At 41.9% G+C, this 23429-nt stretch overlaps 1 protein-coding gene across 3 annotated transcripts in view; it reads left to right on the top strand.

Moving 5' to 3' along the window:
• The first annotated feature begins 5496 nt into the window (after nucleotides 1-5496).
• The window catches only part of DZIP1 (DAZ interacting zinc finger protein 1), a 38075-nt gene continuing 20142 nt past the window's right edge, over nucleotides 5497-23429 (top strand). For 2 of the 3 annotated variants that reach the window (XM_057366218.1, XM_057366217.1), the window contains exons 1-11: nucleotides 5497-5556; nucleotides 7623-7693; nucleotides 8991-9060; nucleotides 9130-9624; nucleotides 14058-14142; nucleotides 15416-15540; nucleotides 17322-17483; nucleotides 18114-18251; nucleotides 19258-19320; nucleotides 20553-20693; nucleotides 23041-23089. In XM_057366218.1, the coding sequence (XP_057222201.1) occupies nucleotides 9058-9060; nucleotides 9130-9624; nucleotides 14058-14142; nucleotides 15416-15540; nucleotides 17322-17483; nucleotides 18114-18251; nucleotides 19258-19320; nucleotides 20553-20693; nucleotides 23041-23089 (1261 nt within the window). In that variant the 5' untranslated portion in view covers nucleotides 5497-5556; nucleotides 7623-7693; nucleotides 8991-9057. The remainder of the gene's footprint in view (nucleotides 5557-7622; nucleotides 7694-8990; nucleotides 9061-9129; nucleotides 9625-14057; nucleotides 14143-15415; nucleotides 15541-17321; nucleotides 17484-18113; nucleotides 18252-19257; nucleotides 19321-20552; nucleotides 20694-23040; nucleotides 23090-23429) is intronic. The other variant, XM_057366219.1, reaches the window with a different exon arrangement.

The following is a 23429-nucleotide window of genomic DNA, read 5'->3' on the forward strand; positions in this document are numbered from 1 at the left end:
AACAAGTTTCTTCAGAAGTCTCAAATTTGCCATGAAAAGGCAGATTGCAAAGACTACCCTAATGTTCCAAGTGCTCGAAAGATAGAAAACCATGGAATTTTTTCTGAGTTGCTGCTGGTAATATACAGTAACATCAGAGGGCGGCAATTAGCAAGAAATGACTCTTGAAGCTACTCATTGCTTCAGAGACAGTGAACTGAATAAGGTGACATTTGGTGGAGGTAGTTATAAACGTGGAGGAGCCTGGTATGTTTGGTGATACAATTTCATTAATAAYCTCGATTCCAAAACCATCCTAACAAAAGTTTCATGATACAGGAAAAGTAGCAATATAGCAGACTGTTGTATTGCATGCACAATCTATTATGAAAATAAAGGATGAGGTGAGAGAGGATGATAACACAGAGGTAGTATTCTCGGGATTTCTACTTGTGGAAGGTCTCCCAGTCCTTGTACCTTATTTTTATTCTCACCTATGTACATCTCTGTCACAAACCTACCTGTGATGGAGCTAAACAAAATAGTAGTGTATATCTGCTTAAGGTAAGTATTTTTATTTATGTAACCACACCTTTTGGGAATTTCACATTTGGATTGGTGGAGAGGAGAGGACTGTGAGGAAATTCCTTTTTCTGTGTTCCTTTGCAGCAAACTGAAACAGAAAGGCTCCTACAACTGGCAGTTCAGCACAAAAACTTAATTCACGTGCTCTAAAGTTGCACTTAGAAAAGCTGATCTTTGTTTATGGACTTGAAAGGGAATGTGAGGGTCCAGTCTTGTCTAGGGCAAGGGAACAAAATATTTATTATGAAAACATGTCCCTATTAAAACATGTATTTTATTTTTAGGGCACAGTACATTTTTCAATTAAAATGCATCTCTGAAAGTCAAAAAACTTTGCTTCAACCATTGGGAATACTGTTAATTTTCTGATGTAAAGGATTTTGTTTTGAAAACATATGAAAAATGTTAACAKTAATGAACTCTTCCTGTTTCTCAACTGATGCAATTTCTGAAATTTAGTGTATTTGCATACCTAGTTTTGATTTCCCTGAAACTGATTTTGGTTTAACTATCATTATTACAGGTATTTTTGTCAGCTCAACTCCAAGTTTCAAATCTCTGTGATACCTGCAAACTGTTTTGTTTCTCTTGAATGTCTCTGATTTTAYAAACTGTGAAAAATACCATTTGCAAAGTACTGTGCCATCCCTGAAGGTGTTCATTATTGTTTTATGTCTGCTAAAACACCAAACAAGCAAAGCTCCCTCCTTCCAAGGACTTTAACCTCAATTTAGATCATGTGCAGCCTTACTTCTGTCTGCTCTAGCAGACACCTCCATATTTTTCCTTCCCAAATGGATGTTTCTGTCTCTCAAGACATTATTAATTCAATCCACTTGAGGCAACAGAATACCCTTCATGCAGAGTTTTACAATCATGTAAGCCATTGACCTGTGATGCCATCCAGCATCCTCTTTTACACACCCAACTGCAGGATCAAAAGACTTAATTTACCCTTAAACTGCTAACAGTTCGAAAGACAACAGAATTCACCTTGCTAGGGCAGCAATAATGGCCCAAGAAATGGGGCATCTTGCATATCTCTTAGAACCAGATATCCAGAGACCAAGCAGAACCATCTATGTCTATGCATTACCTCTGCTCAAACTCACAAGTTTCCTTCAGCAAATCCTTCTTGCRAGCCAGCACAGCAATTTGCAGACAAGTGCAACCTAAGGAACACAACAAAGAGCTTGCGTATATCCTGCAGAGTGGATCAACCCTTCATTTCCTTGTTTTCAAAAATTAAGAGTTTTGCTGAATGCAGGACTTCGAAAAGTCCTGAGAGGACACCCAGTACCAGAGTACGGGAATTGGCAATATCTGGGGGGAAAACAAAAGGTGGGGAAAACATCGCCCTTATATATCAYGTGATTGAGGTTTTGAGAGATGGTGGTTCATTTTCCTTTCTCATACAGTTTATTTCTTGTCTACAAAAATTATTATAGCCCAGTAAATGAAAAAGTGCAATGTAGTTGTTAGAAAATGAATGCCATTTAAAATTCACCTAGAGGTAGCTAAGTGTTAAAATCCAAATCCTTGGTTTTGTGACCTTTCTATTGCCCTAATTGTATMAATTATTTCAGTGCCCTTGCAGACATTTCTCTATAGTTAGGCTGAATTCTCTCCAAGTTTTGAACAAAGGAAGATAAATGAACTGGCCATCTCAGTAAAATCAAACTAGACTTGTTACATGAAGAGAAACTTCTAAGAGAAACTGTTTTATTTGAAGATAAAAAATATTTAAATTGAAGAATCAGAAACACTCAAAATTAAACATAGAATTTATTAAACTACATGGAGCAGTGTCTCTTCAAACTGCTTAATTGCATGTGGTGGCATTTGTTGGAATGAAGGTGGTGACACCAAAGGGTCAGGAGAATGGTTCATTCTACCTTTCTTTTAAATGTTTGTTTTCCTGTGATAAAAATATATTAATTATTTCCTCAAGCAAACTGAGTGATGGGAAGATTGAACAAACAGAAATATTACAGGTATTTGTCGTGGTTTAACCCCAGCCAGGCAACTAAGCATCACACAGCCACTCATTTGAAAATTGAAAAATGTGCTGTGGTGGAAACTGGCAGGAAGGAAAAGATTAAATAAACTAAGAATCTGGCTAGACTCATTATTATACTTGCACCATTCTGGTGAAGTCAACTTTCCAYCAGAGTTAATGATTACTTCTACGCGTCACTCTAAGAGCGCTGTAGGAGCGAGATTACTGAAGAGTATTTCTCAGTTCCCAAGACAGTTTTCCACTGCCCTCTCAAATTAAAGCATCTTGTAGCACATGTGTAGTCGTCCTCCATACCACAAAGTACACCAATAACTTTTTCATTTAACACATCACACCAGTGCCCTGAGGGCACCGCCAGGCCTGGCTGCCCCTGCCCAGCCTCCCCCCAGTGCCTAGGGCCCAGGATCCCATGTCAGTCCCCTAGCAAGACTGCAGAAGTCTCTAGCGCCCCACAGGCCTGCCCTGCCCAGCCTCAGCCCATCCCTGTCCCCAGGAGGTGCCTAATGCCCTGGACTGGGTCTTGCCCCAGTGCCCCCTGTTCCTGGCTGGATGGTGGGATGGGCCATGGAKGCTGGGTCCTGCCCTGACAATCCACTATGCAACCGAGCCACACTGACATCCCTGCTACCCAGGACATTTCCCTAACAACCAGTGCCAAGATGTCTTCATATTTCACCCCACAATCAGAATACTGTCATTTTTGTGTTGCCCAGTTGCAGGTACCCTCCATGAGCATTACAAATACCTTGCAAATGCTCTTGGTCCTCTCCTAGTAAATCCACACCTGTTTTAGGAGAGCACTTTTATCACCAGGTATATAAGGGTAGAACTCACCATTAATGTGGGTTAAAGAATACCCACCCTTGCCAAGTGAGGCTGTACTACCTACAGCTAGTAATTAAAGATTAATCAAGCTCTGGAACAAATTAAGAGTGAAAGAATGACAGGGTGAGAGCCCTTCCCTTGCAGCACAAAAATCCTGGTTACAGCTCTCATCCAAGACCTGCTAATGTATTTTGCATCAAACAAATAGTAGAATAAGCAACCAAGATCCACATGTTTTTGCACACTTCATACACCCCTTCCCTCACCAACTGAAGAGGATTACCAGCATCTTCTCACCCAGTGAGCATTTACTTTGACATAAAAACCTACTTTTCATAGCAAGAGAGATCCTTAGAAGGCATGCTGAACTGTCTGTGCTGTTGCCGTTATGACATTCTAATGGTATGAGATACAAAAGTTCTTGGGCACAGAAGGGACTGCATTTGTGCCTCTTGCTCTYTGAGTGCTCCAACCATTCACATAAAGTGTTCATCAACTTTATTTATTTATTGCATCTTTGCCTCTAGGCCTGAGCCACAGAGGCTGTAACTATCGCACTGCTGGTTTTCCAAGTCCTCTCCTAATTAAGGTTCACCACACTACTAAAGCCTTGATACAGCATCTTCCACTGGCAATGTCTGCTTTAGTATCCCACAGACACAGATCTGCAGAAGCAGAAGTCACTAGTTCTGAGGACTAGACATCCACATTTGATACATGTTCAGGTTTTCCTTCAGACTAGCCTGATCCTCTGGACTGAACACACACTCACTGGAGCATGCTGAAGTACCCTTAGAGCATCAGAAACTGAAGTGTTTGAATGATTACCTCTTTTGTTAAAACTGATGTTCACAGCACATGTGACCACATCTACACTGTTGCAACAGAATTTCATGGTTCAGCAAGGTAAATTGGTAAGTCTGCGTACTTTGGAAAACACAATGGTGTATCCCCGGCCAAATGGAATTCCTAAATGAAGATTAGGTGTTGTAAATGTCTARTGATTACCTTCATCACTGAATTTGCTACCATAATTTATACTGAATACAAACTGTTTGAAATTTTCCTTGTGGCCACAAAGGCTGCACAGCATTTGTCACAGAAAAACAAAATTCAAAATGCTTACAGGGAAAAGGAATAAAATTGGAAGAATCTGATGCAATCTGTAGCTGCTGGAATCAATCTAGCTGAAAGACATAATACATATTTTCATTGAAAATGACAACTTCACCTGACACTACTTCGGTTAAGATACCTGCAGGAAAGCATACTCCCGGCCTTATCCTTGTACYGGAACATGATGTTTTCCTGCATACGTCGAGAAACACAAAAGATTCACAACTTTTCCCGCTGGAGTCAGCACTACACTCTGAGACCCTCGGGCTCCCCTCCAGCTCGGCAGGCAGTCAGGCCTCTGGASCCCAACAAGCCCCACTCCAACTCGGCGGCAGGCAAAATCCTGCAGACCCGCAACTGCCCCCTGCATCTCGGCGGGCAGGCGGGATCCTGCAAGATCTCCAGACACCGCTCCAGCTCGGCGGCCAAGCGGGCTTCTGAAACCCTCAACCCCCCTTCCATTTAGGCAGGCAGACGGGATCCTGCAGCCCCTCGAGCCTCCCATCCAGCTGGGTAGGCAGGAGCGCTCCTGCAACCCTCCAAACCCGCCATCCCTCTCCGTGGCCAGGCGGGCTCCTGCCCCCGCCCCACCGCTGCCTTGCCGCGCCGCCGTCTCCGCGCCGCCGGGGACTCCCCATCCCGCTGAGAAGTTCGCAGCTCCACAGGTTTAATTAAACGTGTCGTGCTCGGTGCCTGCGTGGCAAAACGTGCCTTGAATCTCCAAAGGCAGCCTTTCCAAAGCTTGTTGTGACTTCCCTTGCATTTYACAAAAAGGAGGAGAAAAGGCTGCTTCTCGGTCGGAGACGCTCGGGACGGGACCGAGACAAAGGACATCCCGCCTGGGCATCAACATCAAGGAGCGAGAGTCGGCGAGCAGCGGGGSAGCTCTCGCCTGTCCCGGCCGCCGGCCCCCCCAGTCGCCACCCGCGGCCTCGGGGCAGCGGGCCCGGCGCGGGACGGGCCCGGCGGAGGCGCCGCCGCCCCTCCGCGCCCGGCGGCGCCAGCCGAGCCCCGCGGAGCGGCAGCCCGAGGTGAGCGCAGGGGGCTCCCCTTCTCCCCCACCCCGAGCGCAGGACGGTGGCGGGAGGCAGCGCCCGGCGGGGCCTCTCCCCGGGGGCGGGCGGGAGGGAGCGGCGAGGCGGCCGCGCTCCGAAGCGGAGCCGGAGGTTTTGGCAGGCAGATGGAGCCCGGCTCAGGGCCTCCCGCAGGCCCGGCCGTGCTCGGCCGCCTCCCGGAGCGCCGGGGCCGGGCCTGGCCCGCGGGCACCGCCGCKGGGAAATGCCGCTTTTCCCCGGTGCCGCCCGCCCCGGCGGGGTGGGGTGTTCGGGAGAGCAGGCGGTGCCACCTCTGATCGAGGGGGCCCCGCGGGTGGGTGATGGCCCTAAATTCCTCATGGGCASAGTTCCCAGAGCAGAGTAAATCCGGCAGAAAAAAAGGGGAAAAGATGGAAAAGGGCCGTCTCAGTCCGTCCGTACTTTTTCTGTCTCCATTGAGATACCTGGGCGGCTTGTGCCTCTTCTCAGCRTCGTGGTGCCCGTCCCATCCCTGGCAGTGTTCAAGGCCAGGTTGGATATGTCTCTGAGTAACYTGGTCTACTGGAAGGTGTCCCTGCCCATGGCAGCGGGTTGCWACTAGATGGCCTTTAAGGTGCCTTCCCACACAGACCATTATATGATGCATAGATGATGTAGCGCTGCAAGGTCATGTTCAGTTAAAGCAGGTTTAGTTGTAGGAGCATGCAAATCTGTATGAATGTTCCTGACTAAATAYGTTAGCTGAGGAGCATAAGCTACCCTCAGGCTTGGTTTACTTTGCTGGCTTTAAATAATGTTTGGTTATTTTTTTCTAATTAAACYCATGCATCTGTCAGTGAAAGGCCCTTATTTAAAGGGTGCTTTTTCAGGCTCCTTCTCCTTGACATACAAATTGGTAGCTTGCAAAATTTACATGCTTTTCATGTAAAGAAATTTTTCCTAAGTCAGAAAGATGGAGCACATATTAGGCTCAGATCTTTGGGAGTTAGATTTCATTATATGTAACTTAAACGTTCCTTTGATTAGAAAAAAAACATTCAAATGCATGTTTTTCAAGGCATTTTAAAGAATTTGAGGYATGAACATTTTGGACAGTAGCCAGTACTTGAGAATTTTAAAAAATCTAGCTGCTTACAAATGTAAGGGTATTTGTACACTAAATGGAAGTGAGTCTGTGTTGTTAGAAATGGCTCTGAAGAAAATAAGCAGTATATTTCCTTGCTTCAGGACTCAGAGCGGTGCAAAGTTCAGTGGCAAACCAGGCAAATCTGTATTTGATATATAAAAAAAATGTTAAATAGATTTCTTTGAAAGTAACAATTTGCTGGAGACTGTTCATGGAAAAGGAGGTGGCAAAAACGACATCCTTGCAGGAGAAGACTGCAATGGTGAAAACATCACAGAGTATCTTTCTAAATTRAAAACAAGTGGCATGATAAGTGATGGAAGAATCTGAGTGGAACTCARCCTTGGGTATTGCAGTAAAGTATGGCCAGTAGGCTTAAGGTTAAGGGTCCAAAAAGCAAGAATCAACATAGAAACCTATATYAAACTAAGAGCCTGTAATTTGTGAGGGTCGTTGTGTTAATGCATGTAGCAACATTGCTGGTATTTTTATGGGTACTATGTTGTGATTAATGGTAGACATGTTACTGTTTTTATTGGAGAGGGCAATGTGCAGATGRGAGGTGAGGCTCATTGCAAGTTCCTAGGAGGTGAATGAAGGGAAATATTAAGGGGGAATCTGAACTATGTGGAAGAGCTGGAAGGGGACAAAGGAGGCCTAACAAGATGGTTAGGATCTACAGTACATGATCTGTGAGAAGAAATTGAGGGAGCTGGGCTTATTTGATGTGGTTAGGAGAAGGCAAAGGGTCACTCTACTAATGGCCTACAATTACTTGAACAATTGTAGCAAAAATATTCAAATCATTTTTTAATCTTGGTAATAGCAGATATTCGGTGAGATATTAGGAAAAATGTTTYCATTAGGAGGAGAGCACAGACATGCAACAGGTTGTACAGGGAGGTCATGGACTGTCTGTTCATCTTAAATGCCACAGGTGATGTGAACTAGTGTCCGGCAGAAATCTGGACTGACGATGATCACCAGAGATCCCTTGAGAACGTCTCTGTGAGTAATGCATGATATAAAGGAACCTACAGAGTGGAGTGTATGATCAAATATATATTGTGTGAATGTTCTTGGAGATGTATGGTATCCAGGAATGACCAAGAGGATGAGAAACTGAAATATGTGTGAAAGGGAMTGAAAAGTTAGGGAAGTATAAACATGGAACATGGCCTTAAGGTAGACATTGCATAGGGGACAGAAATATTAAGAAATGGTAACAGGAAGAGCAGSGTTTTGGAGAAGAGTGGTAAAGTTAAGTGAGGGAATAGGATAGTTTTGTGTGCTCAGAAACAGCGTTTGAAGCAACTGAGCAGGAGAATGGGAATGCCGAACTGGAGAGTACTCGAAATTGTAGTGGGGCAGGGATATAGGCAGAAATTGTTGGTTGCCTTGAGGAAAAGTATTTGGGCATGAATGGTGAATTAGGTGATGTACGCAAGCCATTATGTACTTCATGGGGCTGAAGTGTTTGGGATTGGTAGGAGACAGGAATGACAGATGTGGCGAGCTTGTAGGGTTGTATGGTTGCAAGAGTGGGTCTAGTGTGTGGTGATACCCGGCAGAGGTGTGTTGATCTGATGAGTGAGGAGAGCGTGTGGAAGCAGCACGCTGGTGTGTGGGCATTGGGAGGGGTATGGAGYTGCACTGGAGGGATTGCACAGAGCTACCATCAGAGGCACATGAGGGTGCAGCAGCGTGAGGCAGATGTGCAGAGAAATGACATTGTGTATGTATGCTGATGGTGGGGAGGTGACAGGTGTCATCGTATCTGGGAGATGGATGAGTAGGTGAGGCTGGAGAAGGGCATWGGACAGCACAGGGCTAGAGGAGTGTAAGTCATGGTGGAGTGAGAAAGGTTTGAGTCGGGAGCAGCACGGAGGAGGCGCAGCTTGGGGAGGAGGCACGCTGAAGCAGTGAGCGTGCCAGCCGGGTGCCATGTACAGACTTCACAGAAGTGAAGGGAATGTGGAGAGAGAGTATACACTGTGTAATTGTGTTAAAGGTGAATATCCGTAAGAGCGGAGCCGGGGATGTGTTTGCTRGTGCGAGTGGTGTGTGAAGATGGTRAAGCATGAGCATGGTGCGCGGGGCAGGAGAAGCACCGGGACCCACGGGAGAGGGCTCCTTAGCGCGGCGCTGCCGGGAGACTGTGGAGGCGTCGGGGGAGGAGGATGCTGGGAGGGGGAAGGGGACGGGATTTGTGCCGAGCGCGGAGCCGAAGGGCCTTGGGGCGGGGAGCGGCGGGGCGGGCGGGAGGAGGTACAGCCCGGCGTCACTGCAGCCTCCCCCCGTGCAGGCCGGGGCTGCCATAGCGACGCGGAGGACGCCGGCGCCGAGCGGAGCGGCGGGGACGGAGCCCGGACATGGTGAGCGCCGGGACGGGCGGGGGGGGTGTGGGCTGGCGGCCCGGGCTGAGCCGTGTCTCTCTCCCGCAGCCTTTCTCCCAGCGCACATACCACCCGCCGGCGGCAGGGCCCGGCGCGGGGCCCGCGGCGTTTCCCGCGTTCCAGTTCCGCGCGCGGCATGAGAACCCGGACTGGCGGCGGCTGAGCACCGTGGATGTGGAGCGGGTGTCGCGGGAGGGGGACGTGGCGGCCCTGCAGGTGCACCTGGAGCACGTCACCTTCTGCAACGCCGAGCGGGAGTGCTGCCCGCACTGCCAGGGCCCCGCAGACCCGCTGCTGCTGAAGCTGCTGCGCCTGGCGCAGCTCAACACCGAGTACCTGCTGCACTCCCAGGAGTATCTCAGCGCCCAGCTCGGCAGCCTGGAGGAGGCCCTGCGAGAGACACAGGCCCAGCGCGACCAGCTGGGCAAGGAGGTGGCCCAGCGCTTGCAGGAGATCCAGGGGCTCAAGGAGGAGTGCCGGCGGAGGAAGAAGATGATCAGCACCCAGCAGATGATGATGGAGGCACGAGCCAACTACCACCAGGTGAGAGGAGAGGGGCTGCTGGCCCAGTCACTCACACATTGCCAGCTCTGAGCTGGGATGGGTGGCAGAAGTGGCCCTGCTCTGCTGGGGTGCAGTTGCCTGCTGGGTGAAAGGCTGGAACTGCAAGGATCAGTGACCTTGCTAAAGGAAGTGCATTGCTTGCACTTGTTTTCCTTCTGTGTTTCAGAGACCCTTGCAAGAGTGCTACATCATCTTAACAAATTCTCTTTCTAATAACAAGCACTCTTTACTCTTGGATTCGCTTTAGATGCATCTGAAGTGTCAGATACACACACAAAACCTGTGATAAATGTGTTACTACTTTGTGTTGCTGTCTTTGCTTGTCTGTCAACTGCAAGGTCAGAAAACATACAGGGCAAGTACATCAAAACTGATCCTGAACTGTAATGTAGAGTCTGCGAGTAGTCACTGTCCTGCACTGATGTTCTCCAGGCACCAAGTTTCTGCTTGTGTCTGTGACTCAGAAGTGACTCAGGCAATGGTAAAGAGCTTCAGTGAGTTAGCCCAGCTCTGATTCCACAACAATCTGTYCCTGAAAGGTCTTCCTTAAGAGCGTTAGTACATAGCTGTTCTGACTGAGTGTCATGGCACTCTGTTTTTATTGGGAGGGTTTTTTGCCTCACTAATAATGGTGCGGTAGTTTGATTTGAGTATTTTTCAGTTTCAGCATTTTCCACCAGGTTTCAGGAATGCGAATTTCAGTTTCAAATGTAATTTGAAGTCTAAAGCGTGCACTGGAGGCACACTTGACATGGTTTTGGGCTAGCTCTGTACATTTAAAGTTACAGGCAAAGTTCTATATTTTAAGACRTCAACTAAGTTGGCTCAAGTGTTTCTTAAAGGGAAAAGGTACCTTATGCCCCAAGAGTAGAACTGTACATAGGGCTACATTCATGCATTCAAGCATTAGTCTGAAGAACAAGCTGCTGATATATTGTTTAAAAAAACCTTTATGAAACTTGCAAAGCAGCTTTCTGTCCTGTTTTGCAGAAGAAAACTGAATGCCCGTGTCATTTTATGTGTAAACTTAAATAATTATCATACTGTGATTGCCAGATATTATCAAGTTTTCTGGAAATATTTGCAGTGTGCAACTCTCTCTGTGGAAGCTGAAAAACATGGTGGTGAACTTGTCTCATTATTAATCTGTTCAATGGCATTTGCAGGAAAACAGAGATGGAAATGTATTTCCCATTTGTTCCTGCAGTATTTTCAGGATTCTGAGTGTRAATGCCAGAGATAAATGAAACACTCTTCCTAGTGTTTGTAAATGCAGGGTAGTAGTGTGGTCAGTAAACAATAGCTGTGTGATATTTATTTGTGCCTTGATCTTGGCTGCCAGATAATAGGGGCTTTACTGGTGTTCCTGAGAGGGTAGTTCAGATTCCATCCCCTCAAAATCATGGATGTTTTGCAGATAAGCCTGTTACTTCCTTTTTTTTTAGTGGAGGTGCACTTTACAGCTAATGTAAACATATTTTGGAATTGGGATGTAGTATCTAATCCACCATCAATGTAAGTTTAACTATGAARTGCTACTATAAAATTGTACTGATGTCTACAAGTCATAAGTTTAAGACTTGTTGGTCAGTATTTTCATGAGYAATACACATTTAATTTTAAATAGTATTTTTCCCTTTTCATCAATACTTTGTTCAGAAATCTTACATTCTCATGTACAATGTAGGCATAAAGTGCATGTTGTGGTCTAACATTGTGAAAAGTAGTTGCAAGAAAAGTGTTGCATAATTGAAATCCTAAATATTCCCTGTGTTAATCCTGTCTCTTGCAGTAAGAGCTTCTTTCACTACCAGCAAGTCTGACATGAAGTTTGTGCTTGAATGGATAACATTATTTCACAGACAATTTAATTCTGTAAATCATGTGCAATCTGTTACACTGTAAGCTCCCTCTTGGTTGGCAGTAATGCTTTGCTGCCATACTATATCACTTTATTTTGGTTTTATATTAGGTCTTGCATTTGTTCAACAAAATTCAACTTAATTATTCATGGTTTTAGAGTTTGCTGGAAGGTATTTTGTAGAATGGCTGACTACCAGTGGCAGCATTTTAAATATTATATGCAATCTGGGAATTTCACATAGTCACAGAATCATTTAGTTTGGAAAAGACATCTGAGATCATCAAGCACAGCTTCTGACTAATCAASGTCTTATCAACTAGACTGTGGCACTAAGTGCACTGTTCACTCGTTTCTTGAACACATCCAGGGATGGTGACTCTGCTRCCTCTCTTGGTGGTCCATTCCAATGTTTAACCCCCCTTTTCATGAAGAAATTCCTTCTGATGTCCAGCCTGAACCTTCCCTGGCACAGCTTGAGGCTAAATCTCCTTGTCTTGTCATTTGTTGTCTGGGAGAAGAGGCCAACCCCTGTGTTATTGCAACTCCCTTTCAGGAAGTTTTAGAGTGATAAAGTTTCCCCCAACCTCCTTTTCTGCAGGCTAAACACTGCCAGCCCTTTCAGCTGCTCCTCATAGGTCTTACCCTCTTCACCAGCTCTATTGCCCTTCTCTAGACTCAGTCCAGCACCTCAATGTCCTTCTTTTAGTGAGTGGCCCAGAACAGGGCACAGGATTTGAGGTGGGAGGCAGCCTCACCAATGCTGAATACAGAGGGGCAATCACTGTCCTGGTCCTGCTGGCCACAGTACTGCTGACACAAGCCAGGATATCATTTGCCTTCCTGGCCACCTGGACACATGCTGGCTCAAGTTCAGCAGCTGTTGACCAACACCCTCTGGTTCTTTTCCAACTGAGCAGCTTTACAGAYACTTCCCCTAGCCTGTAGTGCTGCARGGGGTCATTGGGGCTGAAGGGAACAACCTGGCACTTGATCTTGTAGTAGCTCATATAATTAAGTCTCTGTTGATCCATCCTRTCCAAATCCCTTTGCAGAGCCTTCCTCCCTCTATCAGATCAGCATTCTCATGCAGTCGGCAAATTTACTGAGGGTGCATTCAATCCCCCGATCCAAATAATCAATAAACATGTTAAACTGGGCTGCCCCAACACTGATCCCTGGGGACACGACTACTGACCAGATGGCAACTGGATGCTACACCATTCACCACAATCTCTGGGCCCATCCATCATGACAKTTCTTAACCCAGAGAAGAGAGCACCTCTCCAAGCCATGGGCTGCCAGCTTTTCCAGGAGCAGTGGTARATGGTATCGAAGACTTTGCTGAAGTCCWKGTAGACAATATCCACAGCCTTTCCCTCATCCACTTAGTGGGTCATCTGGTCATAAGAGGATCAGGTTGATCAAGYAGGACCATTTTTTTTCTAAACCCATAAACCCATTCTGGCTGGTCTGATCCCCTGGTTGTCCTGTGTGTGATCACACTGAAGATGCTCCRTTCCAGAACATTGCCAGGCACTGAGGTCAGGCTGACGGGCCTGTAGTTCCACAAGTCCTCCTTCTGGTACTGATTATGGTGACAAAATCTTGAATCTGTTAAGTTGGTTTCTTGCAGTCATATCRCACTGATAAGGAAATATTACTTATTTATCTGAGTGTCTGTGGTTTGGTAAAACATATTTATTTGGAAAAAAGTATGAGATAGAGGTGATGAGCAGCCCTAAAGTGGTGACTGACCCTCGTGCGTGGTCTTAAAGTATATTACAGASTTTGTAGATGTAGCTTCTGTCCTTGTACTACCCATCTATTTTTAATATATTCTGAATGTAAGTAATGTATTTTGAAGGTGAACAAAAAGGGTGTTTTGACTTAAAATTTTTAGTAAGTAAGTTATCGAAACTGTAATTGAAACAACTTCRTGCATCAGAAGGATGCTAGGTAGCATACTAATGTAGCTACGTACCTTTTCTTATAAAATTGTGTATTGTTAACTTCTCTTGGTTGAAATATCTGATTATTTTACATATCTATGGTCCTTACAACTCATATACTGAACTCAAACCCATCTTTATTGTTTTTTTTCTAGCTGTGTGGTGCTCTACTTGGTGGTGTTACATGAATCTTAAGAATATGAGTTGCTAGTTGGCTGGCAACTCTGTATTTTGCTGAGGATGGTTGTTATACCTTTTTGTTATAGTTCTCTCCCTAGATAGATGAATCCTTGTCTGTGGTTTGTATCTGAATTTGAACTTGCTTGGCCAAAGTCTTTTTTGTTTAGTTTATACAGTGCCTAGCACAATCAGCTTCTTGCTCATGCCCATCACTATGAAACTTTAGATTGCACTAATATCCTGATACTTTACAGAAATCAGGTACCATGAGAATTTTAGTCCTTATTCTTGTGAGATGGAATTTATTAAAGTTACCTTCTTTKGATGTATGAACAAAACGTAATAACTTGTTAAAAACCTTGCCCATTGTATTTACCAAAAAGATGCTACTAATATGTTTTTAACTTTTTTTTTTTTAGTGCCCGTTTTGTGAAAAGGCTTTTATGACCTATGCCTATTTACAAGGTCACATTCATAGGCGTCATCCAGGAGAGACTGAGATTGGTATGTACTTTAATGTTATCAAAAAATTAAGGGAGGTAGTTTAGAAAAGTGTAAATATAGTGAGGATGTACAGTCCATGATTCTGTATAACTTGGAAGAATGATTTTTACTTTTAATATTTATGTGGCAGATACCAATTTGTGTGAATGCAAGTGCCACTGACTGATACAGTGTATCGGGCAACGTATGTTTCTGTCTCTGGAAAATAGTTAACAAAAATCTGTGTGTCATATTTGCAGCATCTTTTCAAACTAGCATTTCTGTTGAATACTTTAGCCACTAGCACAATTCAGAGCACAGTTTCTCTTTAGGCATGTATGTTACGAAGGCGTGGGTAAAATGAACAAGCTGCACTAAGGCAAATACATTTTCTAAACATATATGAATTATTAATACAAAAATAGTCCACCCCAACTGAAATCAGTTTGAGTAGGATCAGGCTCTTCTAACTAAACTGACTGTAAAATGTAGTGAGAAAGAGAAAACTATTAAGAACAGTGTAGTTTAATCTATCTRTAATGGTCAAGGTTGCTTTAACACTAATTTGCATACTTTTGTCTCTCTTCATTGAAAGATGTTTARTTTGGAAAACAGCATTCTGAAAGTTTCTTTAATTAATATCTAGATTGTCTCCTTCCTGCTAGGTGGTGTGCTTATGTTTTATTGATAAGCACTACCATGTRTTAACAAATGGCAGTGATTAGAAACAAGTTCAGAAAAAGGAGCATTTGGGAGTAGAAAAAGTGGGAAGAATCTAACGAGATCTGAACTGTAGCTTGTCAGGAAATGAAACAGCAGCCACAGTGAGAGGGGTCTGAGTAAGCTCCTGAGGAAAGGTGAATATACTGGGAGAAGAAAGAAGCTGTTACGCASCTTACACTAGAAATGGTAGTGGAAGATGCTGCAGAAACAGTTGAAGTGATTGTCATGTAAAAGGATTAGCCTGAAATTGTTCTGTGAGGGAAATACCCCATGCATTTTTTTCTGAAATAATATTCTGTATTGTGCTCAGATTCCCAGATGCTGGGCAAGTATATCCTTGGTAAATTGWTAAAATGTTTCAAGATTAAGGATTTGAGGGTAAGTTAGCAGTCATGGGAATATATGTATTTAAAAGCATCTACAGAGAATCATGATAWTAGGAGGGGAAGTGGTCTAAGAAAGTCCCACTTCATTAAGATGTTACTAAAACACTAGAAATGTRTTTGCAGTAAGTATCACAGTTCCAGAAATTGCAACAAACCTATTTTAAATCTGTGTTTCTTTCAAATAGACCAGAAGAACAAAGGCAAGATACAAAAATTGCAGGATGAGATTGAAAAACTGAAGGAGCAGTTGCAGCTCACCAAGTCCCAGTTAGAATTGGAACAACAGGCTAATTTGGCCAGGTTGTCTAAGGTAATACATACTAAGTAATGTGAACATCAAAAGAGTTAGCACTTGGAACTGTGTTCACTCAGCCCAAAGAAGTGATGGATTTCCCAATATTGAACATTTTCAAGATTCAGCAGGACTAGGATATCCTGGAGGATGATCCCTTCCAATCTAGCGTTCTTCTTCCTTGTTTCCAGAGGAAACCCTGATCTTCTGTGAAACATKGAGTGTTTCTTTCCCTGAACTCAGCATTAGACTTCTCTTTCTTCAGTCCTCTTGTTCCTCCTTTCTTGGAACTGTTCAGCTTCCTTTTCCAAAAGTACTGAATGACCAAATCAAAAGCTGGTGGAGTTTCACTTAGGAGTGCAAGCACTGTCACAATAATGGGCCTTGGCCCTATGTGGACACCTGGAAGATACTCTACTCATTCATTCTGTGCCTAACTTTTGAGAAGTACATCTATAGCATATTTCTTCCGCCCCTGAAGCATTGTTTTGTTTATGAGATGGAACCCAGAGGATTTGTAACAGTCCAGTGTAGGTTTTTTTGGTGCCTTAGGGGCCTATTTTGAAGTCACTTGTCTTAGCTGAGACTCCTAACTGCAAGGGGACTACTTGAAATGTCCTGAAGCTACAGTCTGCTGTGTTACACAACAAGAAGCTTTCAAAACTTCTCTATTTTTCTGAGATGTCAGGGAAGATAGAAATGTGAAGTGTGACTGGTTAGTTTGTCTGCCATGACTGACATCCACTGTCAATTCAGGTGTCATAATGTTACTGCCTTTTGATTGAAAGAGCAGGAGATTTTTCCCACGTTGGGTTCTGGTTTTTAGAGCTTCTACTGGAGGGAATTTGTGTATAAACTACCATGCTTCCTATTCTTGGTCACTTCTTTGCAATGAAAGGATACAGATGATCCCATTCTTCCTAGTTGTGCAATGATTGCATGTTATAGTTAAGAGAAAAAATTCAGAGTGAATGCTGTGRTGGAAAGATGTAGGTGTTTCCTAAAAATATGTGTGGCCTGGGCAGTGAAATGCAGGACTTCAAACAATTTGGGAACTATAAAAATGCATCACTGTGTAGTGGAATCATTGAAGTAATCTAATGGATAAAACGGGGTAAATGTATATGGGGATAAAATAATTCTGGTTTCATCTATGAAAYGATGGATTCTGAGATGAGTGCTGTTACTGAAGGGCAAGATCTTAAGGTTGTGATACAGAATAGTCCTAGGGAAATGTTAGTAGCAGCTAGCAAAGAAAATCAAGTGTTACCAACCAAGATGTTGCAGTTGCAGAAAGCTGATGCAGCCACYGGGGATGGGTGCAAAAGTGCATGAGGAGAAAATGTATTGAAGGTTATGCAGTTAATGAAGTTCACAGAAATGTATGAGGCTGAAGAAGTCCTCTGAGCTGAAAACAGTTGGCAGCTTGGAGACTGTGAAGGAGAACAYACATTTGCTTGCCCCAATGTTAACCTTTCTTACCTATACATTTAAGAACTTAGTGAGAAAAGGATGCTGRGATAAATGGATCTTTGATATGACAAAGTAAGGTAATTTGTGTGTTATTCAGTGAAAAAAAATGTACTGCCAAAACTTTCTTGAAGCATACTTGTTATGCTRGCAAAATGCACAGTTTGCTACCCCAGAGTTCCTTTTAAAATAGGTGGGTTTTATGATTTTTATGTTACAGTATTTCCCAAATATTGTAAGTGACTGAAATCCACATGTAGTTTGGGAGCTTGAATTTGTATTGAATGTAAAGAAAAAATAACAAATAATGTTTTTTAAAAAAATTTCAGGAATGTGAGCAGCAAAAATCAAAAGAAGAAGAGATTCTACAATCCTTTCATAAATGGAAAGACGAAGAAAGAGAGCAATTGGCTGATCAAATAGAAAAGGTGAAAGATATGTTTATGAAAGAGCTTAAGGAGTTGTATTCAAGAAATTCAACCTTAGAAAATGTAAGCGATTTAAATTTTCTAACCTTTTAGGGCATGAATCCCTTACAGTAGAAGGCAGTGAACTTCCATATTTGAAATATGATACAGTCATTGTTAAGGTCTTCCTACAAAACTCTAAAAATAATGAYTGAATGGTAGCCATAATTGTATCTTTGTATACTGGTATTTTATTCACATAATTTCAGAGGGGTTTTTTATAACCTTCAGCAACTATGTCMGTTTTTCTTTACTCCTCAGCCTTTGAATGCCTGTTTATAGATTAGTAGATACTGCTGTGGTTGCTGCATGTTAGGTATTCTTATGTTAATATTCTCATAAGTGGCATGGAGGAGGATACCCTCTGCTTTATAGTCCTGACAGAATTCTTGTTTTCAGCACATGCTTTGGAAATGCTCACTAGCAAACGAATCTTAAAAGTATGGCTGGGTAGAAAACAAATCTGCATGGCATTACCAGAGCAGCATATATTTTGTAGCAGCTATGTCCTGTGTACTTTTACAAGTCATATTTATGTTAGATGTAGATGTTATTAATTGTGAAATTTGATAAATGCTGAACTAATGAAAAGAGAAGTATTCTTTGCATAACTGTGTTTAAAGAAAATTTTATATTCCTCCCCCCTCCTATTAGCAACTGGTAGAATTACAAAAGTCCAATGTGCAACAAAAGTCCAATTTAGGAACACTGAAAGACAGCCATGAATTTACAGACGAGAAACTTTACCGTCCTCAGGATCATCCAAATGTGGTTAGATTTCTGGACAAACAGGTAACACTGTAACTTAGTGTWTTGCTTTTGACAGATTACTTATGTTCTTTCTATTATTGTTCATCTCTGAGTAGGATGTGAAATCTATAAGTAAAATTTTTATTCTTCTCAGTGCCAAAAATAGCTGGGTTTAAACATTTAATGCAATTTAATACTATCTGTATAATGACAAACAAGGATTTATCTTCTTTATCTTTGACAAATGAAGTAATTGTTATTTGTTTATTGATATTCTCTTTTTCTTTATGATTAAATATATCTTTGCCTAGTATGGTGGCAGTTCAATTCCAGAAGGCTCTAATAAAGCATTTGTGTCTGCTGATCTGTGAGGCCACTTACTGAAAAATTGGAATATTCCATTTCCCAGATRAAAAAGAAAATTAGGAAATTTACTGGTGGGATTTGCCAACTTGTACCTTTTTTTTTATTATGGTTTTTAGGATGTGAAGGTCTTTGTTTACTGTATTTTACAGAAGTTTGGTCACTTCTGATCAAAGATGTGGAAAATTTAGTTGGGCTTTCTGGTTTTTTTAATTGCATCAAAGAAAATTGGCTTCCCTCTAAAACTCATATGTTAATATTGGGGTTTGCATTTTTATGCAAAATACATTGTTATTGAGTGCTCAAAATTACATTATTTGTAGGGGAAACCCCCTGCACTTACTACTCTTCTTACTATTGCACAGAGTTGTGTCAAAATGTTTGTGTATTTCTTGCTCACAGTGTCTGCATATGCAAACCAAAGAGCAAATACTCAGTTTTTAGAGTGATTGGTAAGAAAACCACACTCAGATGTATAAATCATGCTGATAACTGTTCTAGGCCTTAAATCCTGGGTTACTCAAATTTCATATAGTCTGTCATCTTTTTGGTATTTATGCTTTATTTTGAAAAATAAAGCTGCATATATTGAACTGAATGATCATGTTTTTAACAAGACATAAAGCTGCATATATYAAACCAAATGTGTTGTTAAGAGGAATTAATATTGATTTCCTCTATGCAGGAAAAAAAGTGGACCTCTCTACTACAAGCCCTCCGCAGTGACCACGAGTCAGAAAAGTCCCTAGTAAGTGACAGAGCAAACCACTTACACCTAAAGGAGACATTTTTATTTTACTACCCTTCCTGTAGTTCTTGATATGCTCTAGTACATCTAGATACTACATGCTAGATATCAAGAGTTTATAAGGGTATGTCCTCTTAGTCATATTTATCATCTCTCTGTTTCTTTATGGTAGGACCTTTTTAAGGCCYGGGTTGAAACTCAATTTATCATTTCAGAATCTGACAGAAAACTGAGACAATRTCTTTTGAAGAGCTTACAGCTGACTGTGTGTGCACTGTATTATGCAGTATTTTCCATGTTATGTGGATAGGCTGAATAGTTGATACTATTGCCAATATGTAGCTTTCATCCGCCCTGTACCTGCTGCTACCATGGACCTATGGCATATGTCTCAGTCTTTTTTTTCTCCTTTCTACCACTTCTCTATTGCTTTTTCTGTTGTAGCTTTCTAATGCAGAATCTATTCAGCTTTTCCAGGAAAAAAACACCATGGCATTTTATTTTGCATCGGTTTATATATTTTACTATACAAAGCTTTATTCCTCAGATTTTTTTTCACATCTGCATTTCTTTTTAATCTCTTTCCTGCTTTGTTTCTCTCGCTTCTTTTCCTTTCATTTTCCTTTCATCTGCGTGACCATGTAAGAACTGAGCAGATCATAGTGGTCTGACCAATGCTTCTCCTCCTCTGGCAAGAAAACACTGGGGAGGAACCATGGAACAGTCCTCAAAAAGGATRTAGTTAATGGTACACCCACATACAGTGCAAGAATAGAATAAGGGAGGAGTAATGTAAGTATTATTTTTGGGATGATGCACCTAAATATTGTTCCCTTTCTTCCACAGTCACAGTCAATATATTACGTTTATTATACAAATTCACATATCACCTCCTTAAATTATCATTATTTGACASTATTTATAATTAAAACATTTTTATAGAATTGTACACTTTTTCCTTCAATCTTATTTTTAGGCAACCTCAACAATGTGTTTGTATGTCCTTTTCTTTATATTGAAATTTAGGTAGTCTTCTYTGTGTAATTAAAAAGTAATCCAGGCACCTGATTTGTAATACACACAAGTCCCAGTGAAATCACAGAAGACATTWAGTTTTTGCTGAAAAAAAAATTGAAAGTATCTAAGCATGGCACTTGCTTGTTTAAGCTTTAACATTAAAATATTTTGTACAGTATTAATATGATGCTACTTTTCTTCTGATTACTTTGTAGCTACTGTCACAGATTGAGACAATTAAATCATCAGCAAAAGAAGACCTGAACAAAAATAGCATCTTTTACAAGAAGAAGATAGATGAATTGGAGCAGAGGCTTCAGGAGCAGAATGATCTGGTTGTTAGTCAGAAGATGCAGGTCTGTTTTGWGAAACACTATATTTCAGAGAGCACAGAACACAGAGAAACATTATGCTAGCATTTGGTCTTTGATATATCTCTGGTTGTGTATTTAATATTCACAGTCTCTAATTGTAATATAATTTAATATTCACATATTGTAATTGCTGGAGGGGTTTGTTACAGTTTGGAAATTATGTTGACAAATAAGAATCTGGAAAAGAGACACAGGAACATAAACCAGGAATTAAAACCATTTGGGAAAGAAGGGCTTAATAAACCAAATATTTTCAATAGGTCCAACACAAAGTTAAAAGATTTCTAGGTCACAGTTACCACAGTTACCTGTACAGACAAAAAGTTTCTGATAGTTAAAAGGATTAAATCTGCCACAAAATAATCATAATGAGGTCTAGTRTTTGATATCTGAATATACATTGCTTCCCATACTAAAATTAAAGTGTCATACTCATTGCTATGAGAATAATTATYGAAATAACAAGAGCAGATCAGTTTCTCCATCTGGGATTGAATAATGCTGGCTATATCTACAAGGTGGGGAACAAGAGGCTGGAGAGGAGTCCTGCAGAAGGACATCTGAGGGTTTGAGGTGATGTCAAGCTGAATATGAGTCAGCAGTGCCTGGAGGRCCAAATGTGACCTTGGGTGCATCAGGCACAGCACTGCCAGCTGGGCAAGCGAGGRGTTTGTCCTGCTCTGCTCTGCACTGGGACAGCCTYACCTYGAGTGCTGGGGRCAGTTTTGGCTGCCTCARTATKAGAAGGACACCAGASTRTTTCAGTGCATCCRGAGGAGGGCAAACAAGATGATCAAAGGTCTTGCAGGCAAGGCTTAGGAGGAGCAGCTGTTGGTTTTTGTCTTGTTCAGCTTGGAGAAGAGAAGGCTGAGAGGTGACCTCATCATGGCCTACGAGTTCCTCAAAGGGGGCAGTGGAGAGTGGGAGCTGATCTCTCTGGTGACCAGTGATAAGACACAAGGAAATGGGATGAAGCAGAGAGGGTTCAGATTGGACATTAGGAAAGGRTTCTTCACTCTGATGGCAGTTGGGCACTGGAACAGGCTCCTCAGGGAAGTGATCRTGACACTAAGTCTGTCAGAGTTCTAAGAGTGTCTGGACGATGTTCTTAGGTTTAAGTTTTAGGTAGTCCTGCAAGGAGCAGGGAATTGKTCTTGATCCTCACTCAGCCTAGGATAATCTATGATTTTATGTTTTACCTAAAATAAGGTTTTGTTGAAACATAAGTATAGATTTTTTTGAAGTGATTGGTGGGTGAAGATCTAGGTAGTCTGGAATACCTAGGCTATGTTTAGACTATGGCATGATTATGTGACCTATTCCTCTATTAGATGATGCATTCTTGTAGATTAACATCTGATTTTACACCTTTTGCTTGAGATTAATGTTGAACCTTTACTTAAGTGCTTAAAGAACGGAAAGACAAATAATGGCTTTTACATCTCCACCTTAACAAATTTGATAGCTGGAGAAATGGAGGACTTAATCATAGATGAATTTCCTGCAATAAARTGACCTTTTGAAAGATAATAATATGACCACTGATTTATAATAGGTTCAAAGGGGTCCAGGTTTGGTGTTTGTGAAATACTGTTGAGGAGATCTACATTCTCAGTCCCTGGAAAAGAGAAGGACTTGAGAAATAGTTAACACTTTTGCACAATGCAAACTTAATTGACAGTGAATTGGTACACCACTGGCTATAGCCAAACTGATAAATAAAAGAGGATCCAATATCTTGTGCCAGCTCCAGCTGGCTGTGTGTGAATGATTTGTGTTCTGCTTCTCTTTGGGGAATTGTAGTGCAGAACATTGTTGTAATGATATAGGATTCACAGGTTTCCTGGTTTATTTAGATCAAATTACAGCCAGCGTGTTTCCTTTACACTGTCAGTTCAGTGCTTGTCCTGGGGTGTCAAATATACAAAATTKTAAAGCATAATGGAGAACTGTTCATGCATTTAAAATCAATGTGTAATTAAACACTCCAGTATTTCCCCGTAGTGGAAGCTAGGCCTGCAAAATGGAACATGAATTGCTGAGAAAGACAGTATTGAAACTCTTTAAGTGCTGAAGTGGCCCAAAAGTCTGCTTTGTCATTTCATTTTGTGACTTGCAATAACAGGATGTACAAAGCATGAATTCACATTAAGACCACACAAAAGCATTCATATATTGGGCACAGTAGTAGTATTTTTCTCCCCAAATCATAACCAATAATTTATGTAATGGAGTAGTACTGAAACTAGATATTTTATTCCAAATGTTCATTTTAGATATTGGTCCTTTACATTTGTATCTATTAATGTATCTGTGTTTTCTCCTTTAGATAAAAGAATTGTCCACGAAGTCAGTTCCAAACGTTAAAACGCATGATGGTGAGTACAAACTGTAAAAAAAAATGGACTTAGTTTCTGATTTCTGTAGCCTGGCTGAAACAAATATATGCATCAACTTGACTACCAAAATACTGAAATAAAATCAATACTGGATATGTATTTGTTTCTCACAGGTACCTATCTGTTTCCATGCCATGATTTACAAAGATCATGTTTTGTAGCTCTAAGGACTTCTAATGTACAAAGTTGATTGCTTGGACTAGTGAAGAGATGTGAAATAGAACAACTGTGTTTTCTATTATGTAAAAAACTTTTGGATTTGCCTTATGAAGTGTAATTTTAATCAATTTTTTTCATGCTTGACTGTCTTTAGGCTGCA

This window comes from Malurus melanocephalus, unplaced genomic scaffold (genome assembly GCF_030028575.1).
Source record: "Malurus melanocephalus ecotype Western Australia unplaced genomic scaffold, MMel_1.1 scaffold_61, whole genome shotgun sequence".
In the NCBI taxonomy this organism is placed as follows: domain Eukaryota; kingdom Metazoa; phylum Chordata; class Aves; order Passeriformes; family Maluridae; genus Malurus; species Malurus melanocephalus.